The sequence below is a fragment of the Canis aureus genome, chromosome 12 (assembly GCF_053574225.1).
Source record: "Canis aureus isolate CA01 chromosome 12, VMU_Caureus_v.1.0, whole genome shotgun sequence".
NCBI classification, from domain to species: domain Eukaryota; kingdom Metazoa; phylum Chordata; class Mammalia; order Carnivora; family Canidae; genus Canis; species Canis aureus.
Window position 1 is genome coordinate 24,792,004 of NC_135622.1, and position 17,548 is coordinate 24,809,551.

General features: G+C 39.5%; 1 protein-coding gene across 1 annotated transcript in view; it reads left to right on the forward strand.

The window, feature by feature from the left end:
* The window catches only part of KCMF1 (potassium channel modulatory factor 1), a 79,376-nt gene that overhangs the window by 61,265 nt on the left and 563 nt on the right, over positions 1-17,548 (forward strand). Inside the window, exons 4-7 of the mRNA XM_077843089.1 lie at positions 7,811-7,912; positions 10,624-10,798; positions 13,447-13,729; positions 17,488-17,548. The exon at positions 17,488-17,548 is cut by the window's right edge and continues 563 nt beyond it. Coding sequence (XP_077699215.1) covers positions 7,811-7,912; positions 10,624-10,798; positions 13,447-13,729; positions 17,488-17,548 — 621 coding nt within the window. The remainder of the gene's footprint in view (positions 1-7,810; positions 7,913-10,623; positions 10,799-13,446; positions 13,730-17,487) is intronic.

A 17,548-nucleotide genomic window follows, 5' to 3' on the forward strand; every position in this document is an offset into this window, starting at 1 on the left:
CTTTGGCTCAGATCATGATCCCGGGATCCTGGGATCGAGTCCCACATCAGGCTCCCCAAGGGGAGCCTGCTTCTCCCTCTGCCTATGTCTCTGCCTCTCTCTGTGTCTCTCATGAATAAATAAAATCTTTTTAAAAAAATAAAAATAAAAACACCCCATTATATTGCAAGTGATCAGAAAAATCTGCCTAACAGAACAAGCCTGGGGTGAGTTTAAGAGCCCTTCAAAAGATGAGACATGAAGTATAAACCAGTTTGAATACATAATGAGAAATACATCACGATTTTTAAGAGGAGATGAAATTCACTTGAACTTGAATGGTGGCAGGTTCACCATTGCTCACTTCTTGGCTAATTCACTATCTTCATTTCTTGGTGATTTTATAACCCAAAATATTAAGTGAACACTGAATTGATGCTCAGTAAATACTTAATGAATTATTAGTGAATCCATAGTAACAAAATCATACAGTATAACAGATTATGTCATGAAGTTAATTAAAGTCCTCACTGGTTAATATAACAGATTTAACCAGTGTTAAATGTTAACCAGTATTAACATATCTGTTAATATAACAGATTTAACCAGTGAGGACTTTAATTAACTTCATGACATAGATCCTTTAACTGGAAATCAGGATGCAGTTGTAAAGAGTAGTACAAGAGAAATTGTGCTTATTGCAGTTCCGGAAGGTGCCTGCATCTTAAACAGTATTCACTAGGCTTTGTTTACATGTTTTCATTTAAATCTATATAGCCTACATATGTAGCATAAAAAAAAAGACGACCCCAACTTAAAAAGAAGCTACTTTTGGGGCAGCCCCGGTGGCTCAGAGGTTTAGCACTGCTGAAGCCCAGGGCGTGATCCTGGAGACCCTGGATTGAGTCCCACGTCAGGCTCTCTGCATGGAGCCTGCTTCTCTCTCTGCCCCCCTCTCTCTCTCTCTCTCTCTCTCTCTCTGCATCTCTATGAATAAATAAATAAAATCTTAAAAAAAAAAAAAGAAGCTATTTTTGTAAATGTCCTTTGAACACCTAGCCTGAAACTCCAAGCACAGTAAGCATATAGGTTGGCAGAGCACATCATATGGTGAACTTTGATTTCAAACTAGCATAGGGAAAGCCTGTGTAACCTCGTATTAGAAAGTTTGTTTGCTATTAAACAACAGAGGAAATTTGACTTGAGATTGTATTGTGTTTTTATTTTTCTTGTGCTTATGGGGTGTGTGTGTGTGTGTGTGTGTGTTTGGCAGGTGGGGCAAACTTGCATAAGGATGAATAAATAAACAGCTTTTCTGAAGGCAGCAGAGCTATGCCAGTGATTCTTCACTACATCTTTTTTTTTTTCTTTTAAGAATTTAGTTAGTTAGTTAATTAGTATGAGTAGGGAAAGAATCTCAAGCAGACTCTCTGCTGAGCATGGAGCCCAACTCAGGGTTCGATCTCATGACCTGAGATCATGACTTGAGCCCTAATCAAGAGTCAGACGCTTAACTGACTCAGCACCCAGACTTCACCATATCTTGGAATTTTGCTCTAGAACTTGTAACTCCTCAGATATGAGAGCAATACCTTTAATCTTTTCAACCATGATTAAGTTCATAATTTGATCCACAGCTGTTTAGAGAAAAGGAACAAGGAATGAGAAAAAGGAGAAGGGAATGTTCAGGTGAGGACTGAAAAAATGTAAAGAAACAGGAAAGTCGGGACAGCCTGGGTGGCTCAGCGGTTTAGGGCAGCCTTCAGCCCATGGCGTGAGATCCTGGAGACCTGGGATCGAGTCCCACGTCAGGCTCCCTGCATGGTGCCTGCTTCTGTCTCTGCCTCTCTCTGTCTCTAATGAATGAATAAATAAATAACATCTTAAAAAAAAAAAAAAAAGAGGAAAGTTAGGGCCGCAGAACTTTATGTGAGAAGAAATGTGGGTGCCTGAGAGAAATTGACTTGTTAGTTGTAAAACAGGAAAAGGGTGAAGGGAACACAACATGTACTTTACCCCACTTCGCCCTCAGAAAGATAATGTGAGAAGAAAGTGTTCTAGATCATTCCTGGGTCAGTTATGAAGGATGGCATGGCAAGGGAGATATTTACTGGCATTTCTCAAGATAAACGTTCATGACTTCTGAATATGTCTCCAAGTATTAACCAAGAACATTACATTTAATATGTAAAGTGTGAAGTGTTGCTTTCTAAAGTCCCTAAATTCTTGGAGTAGGGCACAACAGCTGTCACCGTAACTTTAGAACACGGCCTCAACCCACACAAGACTTTATGGCCTTCTAAAGACCAAACTAACTTATCTCACACAGCTGGAGAATAACGCAGGAAAGAGTCAGAGGGTTTTATGACTTTACATAGGCCTTGAAAAATGGGCATGATTTCAAAAAGTGGATAGAATCGGAAAGAATGGCATTATTCAGAGGGAAGAGACAACATGAACTAAGATGTGTTAAGAAATGTAGAGGTAGAAAGTATGGTAAGACATTGAAGGTTATGGGAAATAGTGGGAAATAAAATGGAATCAGCTGAGTAAGGCCAGATACTAGAGAACTGTTAAAGTCAGACATTTGTTCACTTGGTTTGGTGGACAGTAAAGAGAAGGTTTGGCATTTGTACAGCGGAATAGTATTACTTTCTCCATCATCATGCCATATAGGCTATTATTTGGGAATGGAAGGATAGAGGATATGAGCGATTCTGTAGTTCTTTTGAGACAGGATGAACCTATTCAGAATGATTGTGTGGATGAAAATGAATCTAAAAAAGGGCCCAGGGATCCCTGGGTGGCGCAGCGGTTTGGCGCCTGCCTTTGGCCCAGGGCGCGATCCTGGAGACCCGGGATCGAATCCCACATCGGGCTCCCGGTGCATGGAGCCTGCTTCTCCCTCTGCCTGTCTCTGCCTCTCTCTCTCTCTCTCTCTCTCTCTCTCTCTCTGTGTGTGACTATCATAAATAAGTTAAAAAATTTAAAAAAATAAAAATAAAAAAAAATAAAAAAGGGCCCAAAAAAGAAATTACAAAGAAGCTGTGCTGCCATAATAAGATCACATTTGCCAGAGAAATAATGCATCAAACATTTGGTGTTAATCAGAAAGGAACAATAGAAGATGCTATAGGGAAATCACAGCTTTTGAAGAAATACTCAAAAGAAAATGTTTCTCATAGATCTAAAATTTGTCAGATAAAAGAAATAAATGAGTTTATCAAGTTTGTGATCCAGAAACCTAGTCAAGAAATACCAATTGCCAAGGCAGTTATTTATCTTAAAGTGATTGCAGGTAACAAGAAGCATAGTGTCCCAGAATTAGAGTTCAAGGGCAGTTTCAAGTGGTCTGGGAGAATGATGCTTCAAAGTGGGTCAGCCTCACGGTAAAAAACCAGCGTAGCTCCTCGGTGCTGAATGATGCTGGTGCAAGACCCATCTCTGTAGTACTACAGTCTAGCTTCAGGTAAAACCACTTTATATGTGGGTCAGATAGGCAATTTTTAAAAATGCATTTTTCTGTAGCAGTGAACAGAATGGGCAAGAAACTTGAATAGGGGGGCACCTAGGTGCACAGTGGTTGAGTGTCTGCCTTCAGCTCAGAGTGTGATCTCTGAATCCTTGGATTGAGTCCCACATTGGGCTCCTTGGAGGGAGCCTACTTCTCCTAATGCCTATGTCTCTGCCTTTATGTCTCTCATGAATGAATAATAAAATCTTTAAAAAGAGAGAGAGAGAGAGAGAGAGAGAGAGAAACTTGGATAGGTTGTGAAACTTATATATATAAAAAAAAACTCATCACATTATGAGAACCTAAGTCTTCAGTTGTTGTTTTTGAAGTGCTACACAGTAGCCAGAGCATGCCCTCAGCCTGATTGTATGAATTCAAAAAAGAGGCTGCAGGAATGTGGACTTGCCTTAGACTAGTATAGAGTTCTTGTTTAAAAACAAAAATCAAGGGGATCCTGGATGGCTCAGCGGTTTGGCACCTGCCTTCGGCCCAGAGCGTGATCCTAGAGTCCTGGGATCGAGTCCCACATCAGGCTTCCTGGATGGAGCCTGCTTCTCCTCTAAGTCTCTGCCTGTGTGTGTGTGTGTGTGTGTGTGTGTGTGTGTCATGAATAAATAAATAAAATCTAAATGAATTAATGAACAAAAATCAAGCGTGCTGATTTTAGATTTTTTTTTTTATGGATATAACCTGTCACAGGGGGAAAAAATGTATAAATGTAGTACTGACCTGGCTAATGTGAAATAATGATTTCAGAAGGTGTGGTCTAGATATTGGTAACCACCTGTGTTAAAATCCACACTGACTGGGGTCCCTGGGTGGGTCAGTCAGTTAAGCATCCAACTCTTGGTTTCAGCTCAGGTCCTGATCTCAGGGTTGTGAGATCAAGCCTGACATCAGGCTCTACTCTACTCTCTTCGCGGAATCTGCTTAAGTTTCTCTCTCCCCCTGCCCCTCCCCATGCTCGCACACACTCACTCATACACTCTCTCTTTTTCAAATAAATAAATAAATAAATCTTTTAAAAAAAGAAAGAAAGAAAGAATCCGGGATCCCTGGGTGGCGCAGCGGTTTGGCGCCTGCCTTTGGCCCGGGCGCGATCCTGGAGACCCGGGATCGAATCCCACATCGGGCTCCCGGTGCATGGAGCCTGCTTCTCCCTCTGCCTGTGTCTCTGCCTCTCTCTCTTTCTCTCTGTGTGACTATCATAAATAAATAAAAATTAAAAAAAAAATTTAAAAAAAAAAAAAAAAGGAAGAAAGAATCCACGCTGACTGGTTGCTTTCTGGCAGTCAGGCACTGGGACCACATGGAAAATTAGAAACTCTGTTATGTTTTTGGCATGGGATTTAATCTCAGTACATTGATAAAGGCTTCCAAAGGAGTTCAGATAAAAAGTGGGACTGATGATGAGCTTCAGTAGTGATATGAAGCAGAAGAGGAAGACTCGAACAACAGCAAAGACAAGACTACAAATAAATAGCAAGGACATCTGTGATTTAAAATTTGAGCAAGGGGATAGTAAGTATAAGAACATTTCATGTTTCATTCCACAGGGTAAATAAATACTATTTTTCAATACCATTGTATATTCAAGCTGTATTTGCCAAATTTATCTAATTATAAGATAATTGGGACCCTTGTCAAAAACAAAAATTTTCATATCTCCTAGAATCAGTTTCCAGGCATGGGCCTAGGGTACTGTATTTTTGACAAATGGTCCAGATGAATTATATACTCAGCCAATTTCAGGAAGCACTGACTTATGCCAATTCAATGTGCCTGAATGTTGGCAAGTTGTCATAATGTTAAGCTAATGTGTTACATAGAATTTTCTTCAAGTGATAGATGTTACAATATCATGTGGCAATAGAATTATGATAAATATTAATGTTGACAAACTCATAATTTTAGGGTTAATAGCTTATCCTCTGTGTTAAATTTTCCTGTTCTGTAACAGGTATTAGGTGTCATCATGTGGAAGTAAAGACCCAGTGAAAAATAGAATTCCACATCCCCATCTCAAAGGTCCTGTCTTCCTTCCAGGAATGCAAATTCTCAAGGAGACTTTGCTCATCTAAGAACATTCACATGTGTCCTCAAAGTACTGAAACTTCTACAGCTATCTTTTTGCAGTTCAAGTTGTACATACATTTTATCTGAAGGTCAGCCTAAAGGAAATGTCTTAGAAGAAAGGCACCTTTTCCTCTTAATGGTTATTTTTTCTTTGGATAAAAATCTTGTACTTGCAATCTGTGGTATTGTAATAAAATAGTCCAGTACCTGTTAAGTGTTGCCAAATGGAGATTCTCAAAAATATCTAAGCTGGCTTATTTGTTTGATTTTTTTAATAACTGGTGGTTGTTTCTACTTCTCCAAACCTATTGGTCTTTTTGTTGTAAGCAAGTCTGGTCACAGTTCCCAAATAAGAAACAAATCACACTGTCCTGCATTTCTCAAAAACTGTTGACAATCTAACTAGGCAAGACAGAAACACACAGAAAATAAAATAAGTGTACCAGACACCGCCTTGCAGTGTTACAGCATGGGAGTGATACAGTAAAACCTAAATTCCCAGTAAAGAGAGTGTATAATCAGTAAACTTAAAAAAAAAAAAAATCAGTACACTTATGAACAAAATACAATTGTTTTTCTCTCTGACAAAGGCAAGAATGTGACAAACTTTCTGGCATCATATAAGAAAGGCACACACATAACTATCTGCTTCTTTCTTCATTTCCCTCGCAGGCACATTCCTATGTGACCCCCCCCCCTACTTCTTTTGCACACTGTCATGCTTATATGTTATTTCTTATAAGCATCTTGAAGTTTTCTTGAGGCTCTCTCTCAGACTCCTGAGGCAGATATAATCAGGACAGGTGACTAAGCATCAGAGGAACTGGGATCAAATCAGAGTCAAACTCTCAGGGGAATCCTACTTTCTAGTCACGAGAGGATGGGGATTTGTGTTGGCTTAGGCTCTGAGAATCCATTTGTTTTCCTCTGTATCCCAGTATGGGCCTTCCAAGTCTCCTCTTGCCCCTGCCTCCCCATCTCCAGTGCCATTCTCCTCTGCCATGACCAAGCAGCAAGGTCAACAGAGTACCTGAACTTTTATTGCAAGTGAAAGAATTGCACACAACACATGTATTGGCAAGATGAATCACATACCTATCCTCAGCTCTTTCATCCCTGGGCAGACATAAGCTTAAAACTCTGTACATTTCCAGGGGCTCCCCTTGGTTGTACTCCTTTGCATCAGACCTTTCTTCTGGGCTCTGTTCTTTAAAGTTCTTCATACTTCAAGGCTTGACTACCACTCTTAGATTTGGATTTCTAGAAAAAAAATAGCCTTTCCTCTGAAAGTTCTTCATTCTTCATTTCTTCCCTTCTTTTTTTTTTTTTTTTAATTTAATTTTATTTTTTTTATTTTTTTATTTTTTCATTTTTTTTTTTCATTTTTTTTCATTTTTTTTTTTCATTTTTTTTCATTTCTTCCCTTCTTGTCCTATTTCACCACTTCTCAAGAAACTGCTGTTTCAAAAACAGTATTCCCAACCTAGGAAGCCTTCCCTGAGCTCTGCCTGTGTACATACCATTTTATTCCTGCTTTGTCCTATCTCTTGCCCTAAAGGCTTACGGGAAGTTGGTCTTCTACTCCTTGGCTTTTTGTTCCACCTCCCATTCCTCTGGAAAATAAAGTTCTAAAAATAGTCTCCCATCCACCATTTTCCCTTGGAAACCCTATTTGTGAATTTATAGAGCACATTTGCATATTATCAGTAATCATTGTCTTAATATTTGGTTCTGTATAGTTGTGTTTTAATAAAGCTTTGCTGTCATATTTGAAGATTGGCCCTCAAATCTAGCTTACTTGGGGAAGCTCATGTCTCCACCTTTGCCATTCAAGACTGAACTTAGATGGAAATGTGCACTAAATAGTACATCTTAAATTTTATTTATATATATACACACACACACGCACACACATATATATATATATTATAATAATTTTTTTTTTGGTCTTTTGCTAGACCATGCAAATGCATTGGCCAGGCTGTTGGAAGGCTTTGCCAGAGTTCAAGTTTGAGCTGTTTGTTTAGAACTGTTGTGTCTGACCCTGAGAGGTTGTCTGTTTTAGGTGTAAGTATCGGTGTGGATGTGCTGTAGTTCATATTCAGGCCTCCATTACTTTTTACGAGTTCAGGATCTCTACTGTGTTTTTGCCTGGTTGAAACTCAGTTATAAAATATTCATCCAGAAAGATGTCTGATCAATATTCATCTGTTAAATCTGCTTTCTTTACTTTCATTTCAGATTTGTCCAATATGTGCAGCATTACCTGGAGGCGATCCTAATCATGTCACGGATGACTTTGCAGCTCATCTTACACTTGAACACAGAGCCCCTAGAGATTTAATATCCTTTTAAGAGGCAAGAAGGGATAGAGTTGTTTGTAATGTTTGTTACTTTGATTATTTTTAAGGACAACATACTCAAAGAAAACTAACCTCCAAATTATTTTAGTTTATTAGACCTTTCCTAAAAATGATTCAGTGTTGAGATACAATTTATTTCTCTTTTTATATGCTATGACTGTCACATGAACAACGCTCATTAAGTGAAAGTTGCCTTGCTCATCATCTTCACTCCATTACAGTCATTTTTTGTTTTTAAAAGACTGACTAGGTTAAAAGTTTTCAGCCGGGTGTTTTCATTACAAAAGAGGAAGATGCTAATATAAATTAAAATCTAAGTAAATATAAAGAGAATTTATTTGCATTCTCTCCCTGTGCCCTCTTGCCTTGCCCTGTTACAGGTGGGTTATGAGTGGGGATGCATGTTGGGGCTGCTTTCCCTTTTGGAGTCCTCTTCTCCGGAGACAGTCATTCCCTGCCCAGTCTGAGTCGGACAGCATAAGGTCAGATCCAGCTCCAAAGTCCTTCCCTACTTTCCTTTCTGCTTCCCCTTTGCAAGTCTCTCAGCAGTTGCTGGTGACGTTCCATATAATCTTCAAGAGGTTAGCGGCCCACCAGAGTAATTAATTTTATACACCCTGTGCTTCTTGTTTCAAGTTACGAATTATTTTTCTAAGACTATCCCCTATCAACAGGGGTCTGTTTTCATGTAAAGATGTCATGTTCATTATAGTTCAAAGCAATTCAGGAGCTATTCACAACTTTTCTCTTTGCCAGATTTCATTCTGATTCCTTTGATTGCCTCCTGGCAATCATAATTCAACCTTAGTCCTACTGAGGAAGAAACTGGTTCGATGATTTTCTTGTCCCACAGCTCCTCTCCCTTGCTTATATGGTTCCTCATTTTCTAACTGGAAATATGGTCCCTCGGAGTTAGGGGAAAATGAGAAAACTAATGGAAAGATAAAGACATAGAACTAACCTAAGAAATTAGAATGTCAGTCAGACCTGAGCCAAGAGCCAGTCAAAGGGCTAGTATTCACTGAACAGAGGAAACCACTTTTCCTCTCTCCTAAGTGCTGAGGACACTGAAAGCATAATGAAGAGAGTGTGTGTGTGTGTGTGTGTGTGTGTGTGTGTGTGTGTGTTTTAGGAGAATAAGAAAACCCAGATGGTCAAACAAATACTTAAGTCTTTGAGTTGCTTCATACTTTATATAAAAGAATCTTACAACAATATCCAGAGGGTTATGCTTGATCCCTGTTTCCCTTGATCTTCATGGAGAAGCTAGGCAAATAACTTAAAGCCAAACTGTTATCCTGAACTTTTTCAGCAAATTCAAGGAATTCTAGTGAAATTGTTATCCATATTCCATGTCATCTATATCCATTTTTGTGAAATTATAAGAATCTCTGGTTATCAAGAGAAAATGAAATTATGCAAAATTAAGAATAAGAGAAGGCATATGTTACATTTTAGATTCCTAACAAGTATTACCATGAGGTTCTAGAAAACAAAATGTTTACACTGCACTCAACACTGGAAATATACTGATTTTTCAGGTGCTTCAGGTGCTACTGTATGGTGACTTTGTCATGAGGGAGTGGTTTCTCTCGAAGCCTCATAAGCATCAGAACTTTTTTCTTTTAAACTGTTTTGATGGAACTCTTCCTAAAGTGCACTTTTGATACCCAGATGCTTTTTGAAAACAAAGTACAATGATCATAACATCACTTTCTGTAGAACCCAAACCATGATCCTGAGTACCGTGATGAGATGTGCACATTCTGGTGGCACCTGAGGGCTTCATGGAGCTACTCAGCCTGTCCCTGAATGACTCCAAACTCATCAGCTATGAACTGGGAAGCCAGCAAAAAGTTATTGTGTACTTTATAGATGTTCTGTGTGCTGCTTTGAAAGAGAAGTCTCTTTTACAATGATAGCTGGCGTTTCCCACACGCTGGCCATCGTGGAAATGCAAGATTGTCTTCATGAGTTTGGGTAGCTGTCTGCTATTCGGGATGTTCTTTAGTTTGAGTTAGCTGTAGGAGATGGGGGAGGCTGCTGCATATGTGACTTGTTGAGAAATGTGGCATTACTCTCTGTGTGTCCACCTATACAAGAGATTCAACTCCAGTCTGCTGTCTTCTAGCAGCATTGAAGAACTTGATAGATTAATAACCAAAAGGAATCTTTTACTCCTGAATTTAAATTATTTGTACTGTTCCTTTCTCTTTACAGATGATAATTGAGATTTGATTAGTACAGCTTTCCTCAGATATTAAAAATGATGCTTATTAATTCTGGTTACTTCAATATGAACATATATGATATTCTTTACCGAGGTCAGAGTAAGGAGATGCCTCACGTGGGTATCTGACCTGACAGCACCTTTCACCGCATCTGGTTATTGTAGCTGGAGCCTAAGAAGAAATTTCTTCCTCCCTGGAAAACCTTTTTCCCCTTTAAAAACACGCACGCGCGCGCGCGCGCACACACACACACACACACACACATTGCTTTATATTTGAGTGTCTTTTTTTAGAGTTAATAGCCCTCATAGATATGGTTGTAACATTTGCATTCTAAATGAATGTGCTGTTTTTAAATGTTTATGGTTTAGGAAATCTGCATGTCTATCTAGCAAGGGCTCAAGTGATTTTTTTTTCTTTCTGTGAAATACTTGGGTTCTTTTCTTAACTTTGGAGTTATGATGAATCGAGTGGTGTTCGACATGTACGTAGAATGTTTCACCCTGGCCGGGGATTAGGAGGTCCTCGTGCTCGTAGATCAAACATGCACTTTACTAGCAGTTCTACTGGTGGACTTTCTTCTTCTCAGAGTTCATATTCTCCAAGCAATAGGGAAGCCATGGACCCTATAGCTGGTAAGTTAGTTTCATGTTCGTAAAGGAAATGGCCAGGGAGGGGGGGCCTCCCTTTAAAAGTTTTTGGTGGATTTTGTGTTTTTAGTCTCTCATCATGCTTCTGTATTCATAGAATTTCCCCACATTTTATAAGTCTAAAATCTGGTAAAGGTAGATAATATATAGTAGTTCATTCTAGCATTTCTTTAAGTGCTTAGAGCAGAAGATAATAAGAAGTGGCTCTGGGTTCTCTATTCGTGGCCTCCATTGAAACTCCAGAAAATGATAAAAGACTTCAGAGTTGAAAGACCTCCAGAATTCCATGGTTCAACCTCCACAAGCACATGGATGCTAAGACTAATGGACAAGCTAAAGAATTACGTTTTTCTCATGGAAGGAAGTAGAGTAGGAATTTCTCTGTTCTTGCCTTGATTTGAGAACTGTATGCTTAGGGAAAATACTGAAAAGTAAATATTTTAATAGCTTAGGAAAATCTTATTTTAAAAAGCAACAACATTAAAAAAAAAAAGAAGAAAACATTTGAACATGTAGTTCATAGCCAAGTCCATGAGTCTAATACATGGCCAACTGAGGAAGCCAGTAGTAGAGTCAAAATATAAGGTCAGAGATCACAAGAGCCTGAGGCTATAAGACACACCAAGCACAGCCAGGTGGTGAGACCCTGGAAAGCCTGCATAAGTTCTGAAATGTGTGCACGTGGTACAATATGCATCTGCAAGTTGTGATGCATCTTGCAGAACATGCTGAAACCCTGGTAAGTGCACATCTGCGATACCAACTAGGAACAGTTTTACTCATAAAATGTTCTTAGAAATGTACAGACATACAGATATAAAATCTTAATTCTAAATGTGCTTTGGGCATTTGAATGTGCAGTAAGCCCTATAAACTGAATTTTGGATATTTAAAAAAATATTTCTTCATCCAAAGGGAATATTTACATGCTGTCTTTGGTAGCAAGCTCTAAAAGTTAATTTCCAGAAGCAGAATTCAAAAGTGAGAGATTCTCTCCATGCAGTTTTTTTCTGTCAGTGAAAATTTGTTTATTTTAGTGATGGACTATATGAAAGAATGGTATAAGAACCCCTGGGATAGGGGTACCTGGGTGGCTCAGTGGTTGAGCGTCTGCCTTTGACTCAGATCATGATTCCGGGGTCCCCGCAGGGAGCCTCCTCCCTGTGCCTCTGTCTCTGCTTCTCTCTGTCTCTCATGAATAAATAAATAAAATCTTTAAAAAAGAAAGAAAAAAAAGAACCCCTGGTATAAAGCAATAGTGAGCAAGAAAACATAAATGTACCCTGTTAATGAGTTTTAATGATGAAGAGCATTTGCCAGCCAGGAAATGTCTATGAGGTAGCCATCATCAATTCCATGGAAGTGAGGTAGGGAGGGACTCCCCCCCCCCACACACACAGACGGGAGAAAGCAATTCCTGCAATTTACCTGGATGGGAACTTGGGGACATAGGATATTGCTCTTGATGAGTACAACCTCACTGAAATAAGAGCGTCTGGATTGTAACAGGCCACTAACTAAGCTGTCCAGTCAGGAGCCATTCAGCCTTACTGAGCATCGCCAGTGGTACGCTGGTACTGTCAAATGGCAATACCAGAAAGTACCAGAGAGAGAAGGCAAAGGTGAATGGTACAAAGAGTCACAGAGAGAAATGACCCAGGCGGGCAGCCCCAGTGGCACAGCGGTTTGGCGCCGCCTGCAGCCCAGGGTGTGATCCTGGAGACCCGGGATCGAGTCCCACATCGGGCTTCCTGCATGGAGCCTGCTTCTCCCTCTGCCTGTGTCTTTGCCTCTCTCTCGCTCTCTCTGAATGAATAAATAAATAAATTTAAAAAAAAAATAAATTCTTAAAAAAAAAAAAAGAAAAGGAAAGAAATGACTCAGGCCTCTTAAATATAATTTTGATCATCATTCAATTGTTAAGTAATACTAAAGGCCTACTGTGTGTTGGGCACCATTCTAAGAGCTGGGAATATCATAAACAGTAGACATGATCCCCGCTTTCACAGAGTTTGTATTGAGAGAATTTATGTTAGGATCAGACCATCAGATAATCCACTTAATTTTTTTTAAATACTAAGAGAAAGTATGGCTAAATTAGTCCATTAAGCAACAGTCTGTTATATTTTACTTCAAAAATAATTGTATGTGGAGTCATGTATTTGCATTCCCCATACACAATAGCTTCTGCCTCCAGGAGGCATTCTAAAAGATTCTGAGGGCTGCTTGGCTGGCTCAGTCAGTAGAGCATGCAACTAGTTCAAGCCCCATGTTGAGTGTAGATTACTTAAAAATAGAATCTTTAAAAAATAAAATAAAACAAAAGGTATTGAGCTTCTTGGGGCACCTGGCTGACTCATTTAATAGGGCATACAACTCTTGATCTCAAGGTTGAGTCCAAAAAATAAAAAAAATAAAGGTTGTGAGTCCAAGCCCAATGTTGAGCAGAGAGATTACCTTAAAAATGGACAAATAAAAATAAAAGGTATTATGCTCCAAGCTGAAACTTTATGTTGCCATGGATACCTGTCTGTTGACAATCATTTCTAATATTCCTCTAAAAGAGTGATCTTCAGCATTTTGTTTTCCACAGTATTTAAGGAGATGTTAATTACCTTCGTTTCCATTGGCAGAGCTTTTATCTCAGTTATCAGGAGTGAGACGTTCTGCAGGAGGACAGCTTAATTCTTCTGGCCCTTCCGCTTCTCAGTTACAACAACTGCAGATGCAACTGCAGCTGGAACGGCAGCATGCCCAGGCAGCACGACAACAACTGGAGACCGCACGCAACGCAACCCGGCGTACTAACACAAGCAGTGTCACCACTACAATCACACAATCCACAGCAACAACCAACACAGCTAACACAGAAAGCAGTCAGCAAACTATCCAGAATTCCCAATTTCTTTTAACAAGGTAGTTTATTTATCAATACAACTTTGTTTGAGGAGTGTTTTATTAGCACTATGCAGTCTGCAATGATCTTTTCTCTTTTGTTGTGCCTTGTATTTGTTCTTGAAGATTCGAGGTTTGATCAAACCATTAAAACTCCTAAATCTAATCAAAATTACATATTCAGTATTTCCCCAAGAATATGAAAAGTAATGATTATTTTAGAGAAAGTAGGAGTGCTGGTGGTCTTGTTCAACAGTAAATTATTATCTAATGTGAATTTTTTCCCTTATATTGCCCATAAAACCGAAACCTTAAAGGATTGAAAACTGGGACACCATATCATTACATTTCGGGGACACATGAAGTACATTTACTGTCATAATTAACATTGCCCTTTTTTTTTTTTTTTTGCCAATTGCAGTTAGCTATGAAATACTAAAAGATACAAGAGAGGATTTCATAACACAGTGGTTTTCTCCTGAGAATTTCCAAAGGTTTTAAAGCCTTACATTTGCCACAAACAAAAGTAACAGTTTTTAAAGAGTTCACCATGGTGTAAAAAACAGTATACACAACTGGGTGGAATAGAGTTACCAGCTTCTGAAAACTACCATTAGCCACTAAATATATTCCTCTCCCAAGCCTATCAGAGTCTTATGTGACTTTTAAGAATATAAAGGATTTTCGAAAAAGCAGTAATGAGTAGACTTAGGCTTAACCGGTAATGAACCTGGACTGATCTGGGCTTAAGTAAAAAACTGTGAAGTGAAGAAGATGAGTGTAATGTATTGGTTATCTTCAAACTGATATTTGAAGACAATGTTGTTTCTCTGTGTATTTCTTTTATATCATACTTTTAAAAATATTAGTACAGTAGTACATATGCATAGTTGTAAATAACATGTGAATGCAGAATAAAAAATGTTTGTAGACGTCTGTCTAGAGCCTCGGGTTTGCCACTTACTAGTTTGGACTTTTGGCAAGTCACTTCACTTCTCTTAACCTTAGTTCTGTCATTGCTGGCCCCTGAGCTTTGCCGCATGGAAAAGAGAATTGTTTTAAGGATGAAATGGAATTTCGGTATATGTATGGTCTGGCTCAGTATCTGGCATATAATATAGGCCCAATTAATGATTCCCATGATTATCATTTGTTATGGATCTAAGGAGGAAGTTTGAAGTGGAGGAATCTACCACAAATAGGAGAACTAACAGTGTATATATCCACAAAGAGTCCACTCACCTGTGGATGGAATGAATGTCTTTGGAAAAGACATCTTCCCACCCTTGACCCATTCTATTTTTTAGCTCCAAACTCAGTGGGCTTGATTTGGGGTTTTTCTCTGTGTCATTATTCTATCAGACACCCAGCTCCCAGGGCATGGTATGGGTAGCCATTCGTTGAGCTGCCTTCCTTGGATTTTGGTTATAGCTTTTTGAAGAGCCCTTTCGGTCATCTGATACAGCACATAACACAGTACCTTGCAATTTGCAAGACCACTTTTCCCATCTCTCATTGTATCATCTGATGCTGGCTCATATGATTTACCTTAGGCAATATTTCCAAAAAATATTCCCTGGAACTTTATATATTCTAAGGAACATGTATAGTTACTTATGTTCAGTTTTTTTTCCTGATGAATAATTTTGGGGAAGATTAGCAAAAGCAGTTTATTTACTGTTGGGCATCTCAGAACTGTAAATAGATCAGCATGCATTATGAATCTTCAAGGCAGGAGAGCTTCAAGGCTGCAGTGTTTCCATAGAAAAAGCCTGGTTTTTGGTCACAAAGCCATTGCATGATATATGTAGGACCTAAGTCTTATCTTTGGCTTCTTTGACCAGGGACAGTTCCTGTTCACATTGCCCTGGAATTCATGAGGAGAAACAATTTCTTTGGGATCCAAAATTGTTGACCTTTGAAAAAGTGTTTGTTTCAGTGCTTATGTCAGATTTCAGTCTTTTGGTGATGGAGTCAACTAGTTTTGCTAACTCAGTTTGAAAATCTTCATAAGCTTTGCAGTTATTTCTAGATCCCAAACAAAGTTTGGCCCATTCGGAGATATAGCCCTAGTACCAGATTTTATTGCTTTTCGGAAGTGAAATATTTTCTCTGTTATTTCCTTAAAGTAAAAACAGTAATGTCATGGGGCATCCCAATTCACATGGGGCGCCTGGCTGGCTCAGTTGTAGAGCATGTGACTCTTGATCTTGGGGTCATGAGTTCAAGCCCCACATTGGTTGTAGAGCATACATTAAAAAGGGAGGGGAACTCCTGGCTGGCTCATTTGATGGAGCATGAGATTCTTAATCTCGAGGTTGTGAATTGGAGCCCCACATTAAATGTAGAGATAACTTAAAAATAATATCTTAAAAAACCAAACAGACAATTAGTACTGTTGCAATGACTTGCAAAGGGTTGGGTACCTCAGCCCGTATATGTCTGGTTTGTTCACTGTGTAGGCAGCCTTCTGTATATCATCAGTCATTTCCTTTCAGTGTGGATTTAATGGCTTTCTATAATTACCTTCCAGATTCTTTTGCTTTCTTTAAGTTCTGAAATTTAGATCTTTTTGTTTGTTTCTGAGCCATAGATCCAATCATTCAGTGGCTTTGAGCTTAATGACTGGGAGATTTTGAGTGTGTCTGTTAACCTCTGCTTCAGTTTCTTCTTCCTGTAAAATGTTAAGAATAGTGCCTAATTCATAGAGTTAAGACATAATATATACAAATAGCACTTACAGCAGAGCCTGACCCTTAGTAAGGGCCCAGTGTATAGTGTTACTTTGGGATGCCCCTGCGCCTTTCAGCTTAGGTAGGACAGCAGATAGCCGGGGCCTGTCCATGGGAGAGCGTGGGCTTGAAGTGTACCTTCTCTGGGACCGGGACCTGTAAGCACATGCCTGCTCTGGGTGTCCTTGCACTGTCACCATCTTCTCTGCGTTTGGTTACTTTTCCTGCCCCCAGGGCTCCAGCTAGTTGTCTTTTCTTTCCTTGACACTAAAAATGTAGAGAAATAAAATCACAACCGAAACTAAGCAGAATTCTGCTTATGTCATTTATCATGTTACTAACAAGAACTCAGCTCTTCACATCTGTTCAGTATTCATGCGGATGAGCCAAGTCTCCCAGCATCATGCAGGTCTCCTGAGTGTGTGGAGCAGATGAGCCCCCTGGGCCGCTAATCCAGCCGGATCCTCACTCCCCTGTAGGAGAAGTGGAGGGGGTACGCGGTGTGCCCATGTGTGTTTTCTTGCCCTCTCAGGCTTCGGGACAACTCTTCATTTTGGGAGGGATTAGATGCAAACAATAGAAAACTCAAAGGAACTTTGAGGATTTTTTCAGCTCAGTGTTCTAGTCACTAGTTTTTGTGACCAGGGTTACTCCTTTCCTTCTCTTTACTGCCCACAGGTGACATTCTGATTAGGAAATCACTGCATCCCCAAGCATATTACCTATTAGAAATTTTGTTCTCCTCAGAAAAATGTTTGCCACTGTTTTTTTCTGGAGGGGGTGTGAGAAGTCTCGGTGTGTTTTTTCTCACTGAACCTGGTTAAAGAAGCATAGATTTGCACCTGCGGGTAACAGTGTTGCTGCAGGTGTGGGGAATTCATCTCAACACAATGAAGCTGACAGATGAGAGCCAAGTGTTCCAACACTGTCTCAGGGTCTGAGTTTTGCCACCTGTAAAGCTGGCACAGGACGAGACATTGTTGAAATCAGCCCTGCTGTTGTTCGTTGCATTTTACCCACGAGATCTCTTCTTTTTAACTTACGCAGGTTGAATGATCCTAAAATGTCTGAAACGGAGCGCCAGTCCATGGAAAGTGAGCGCGCAGAC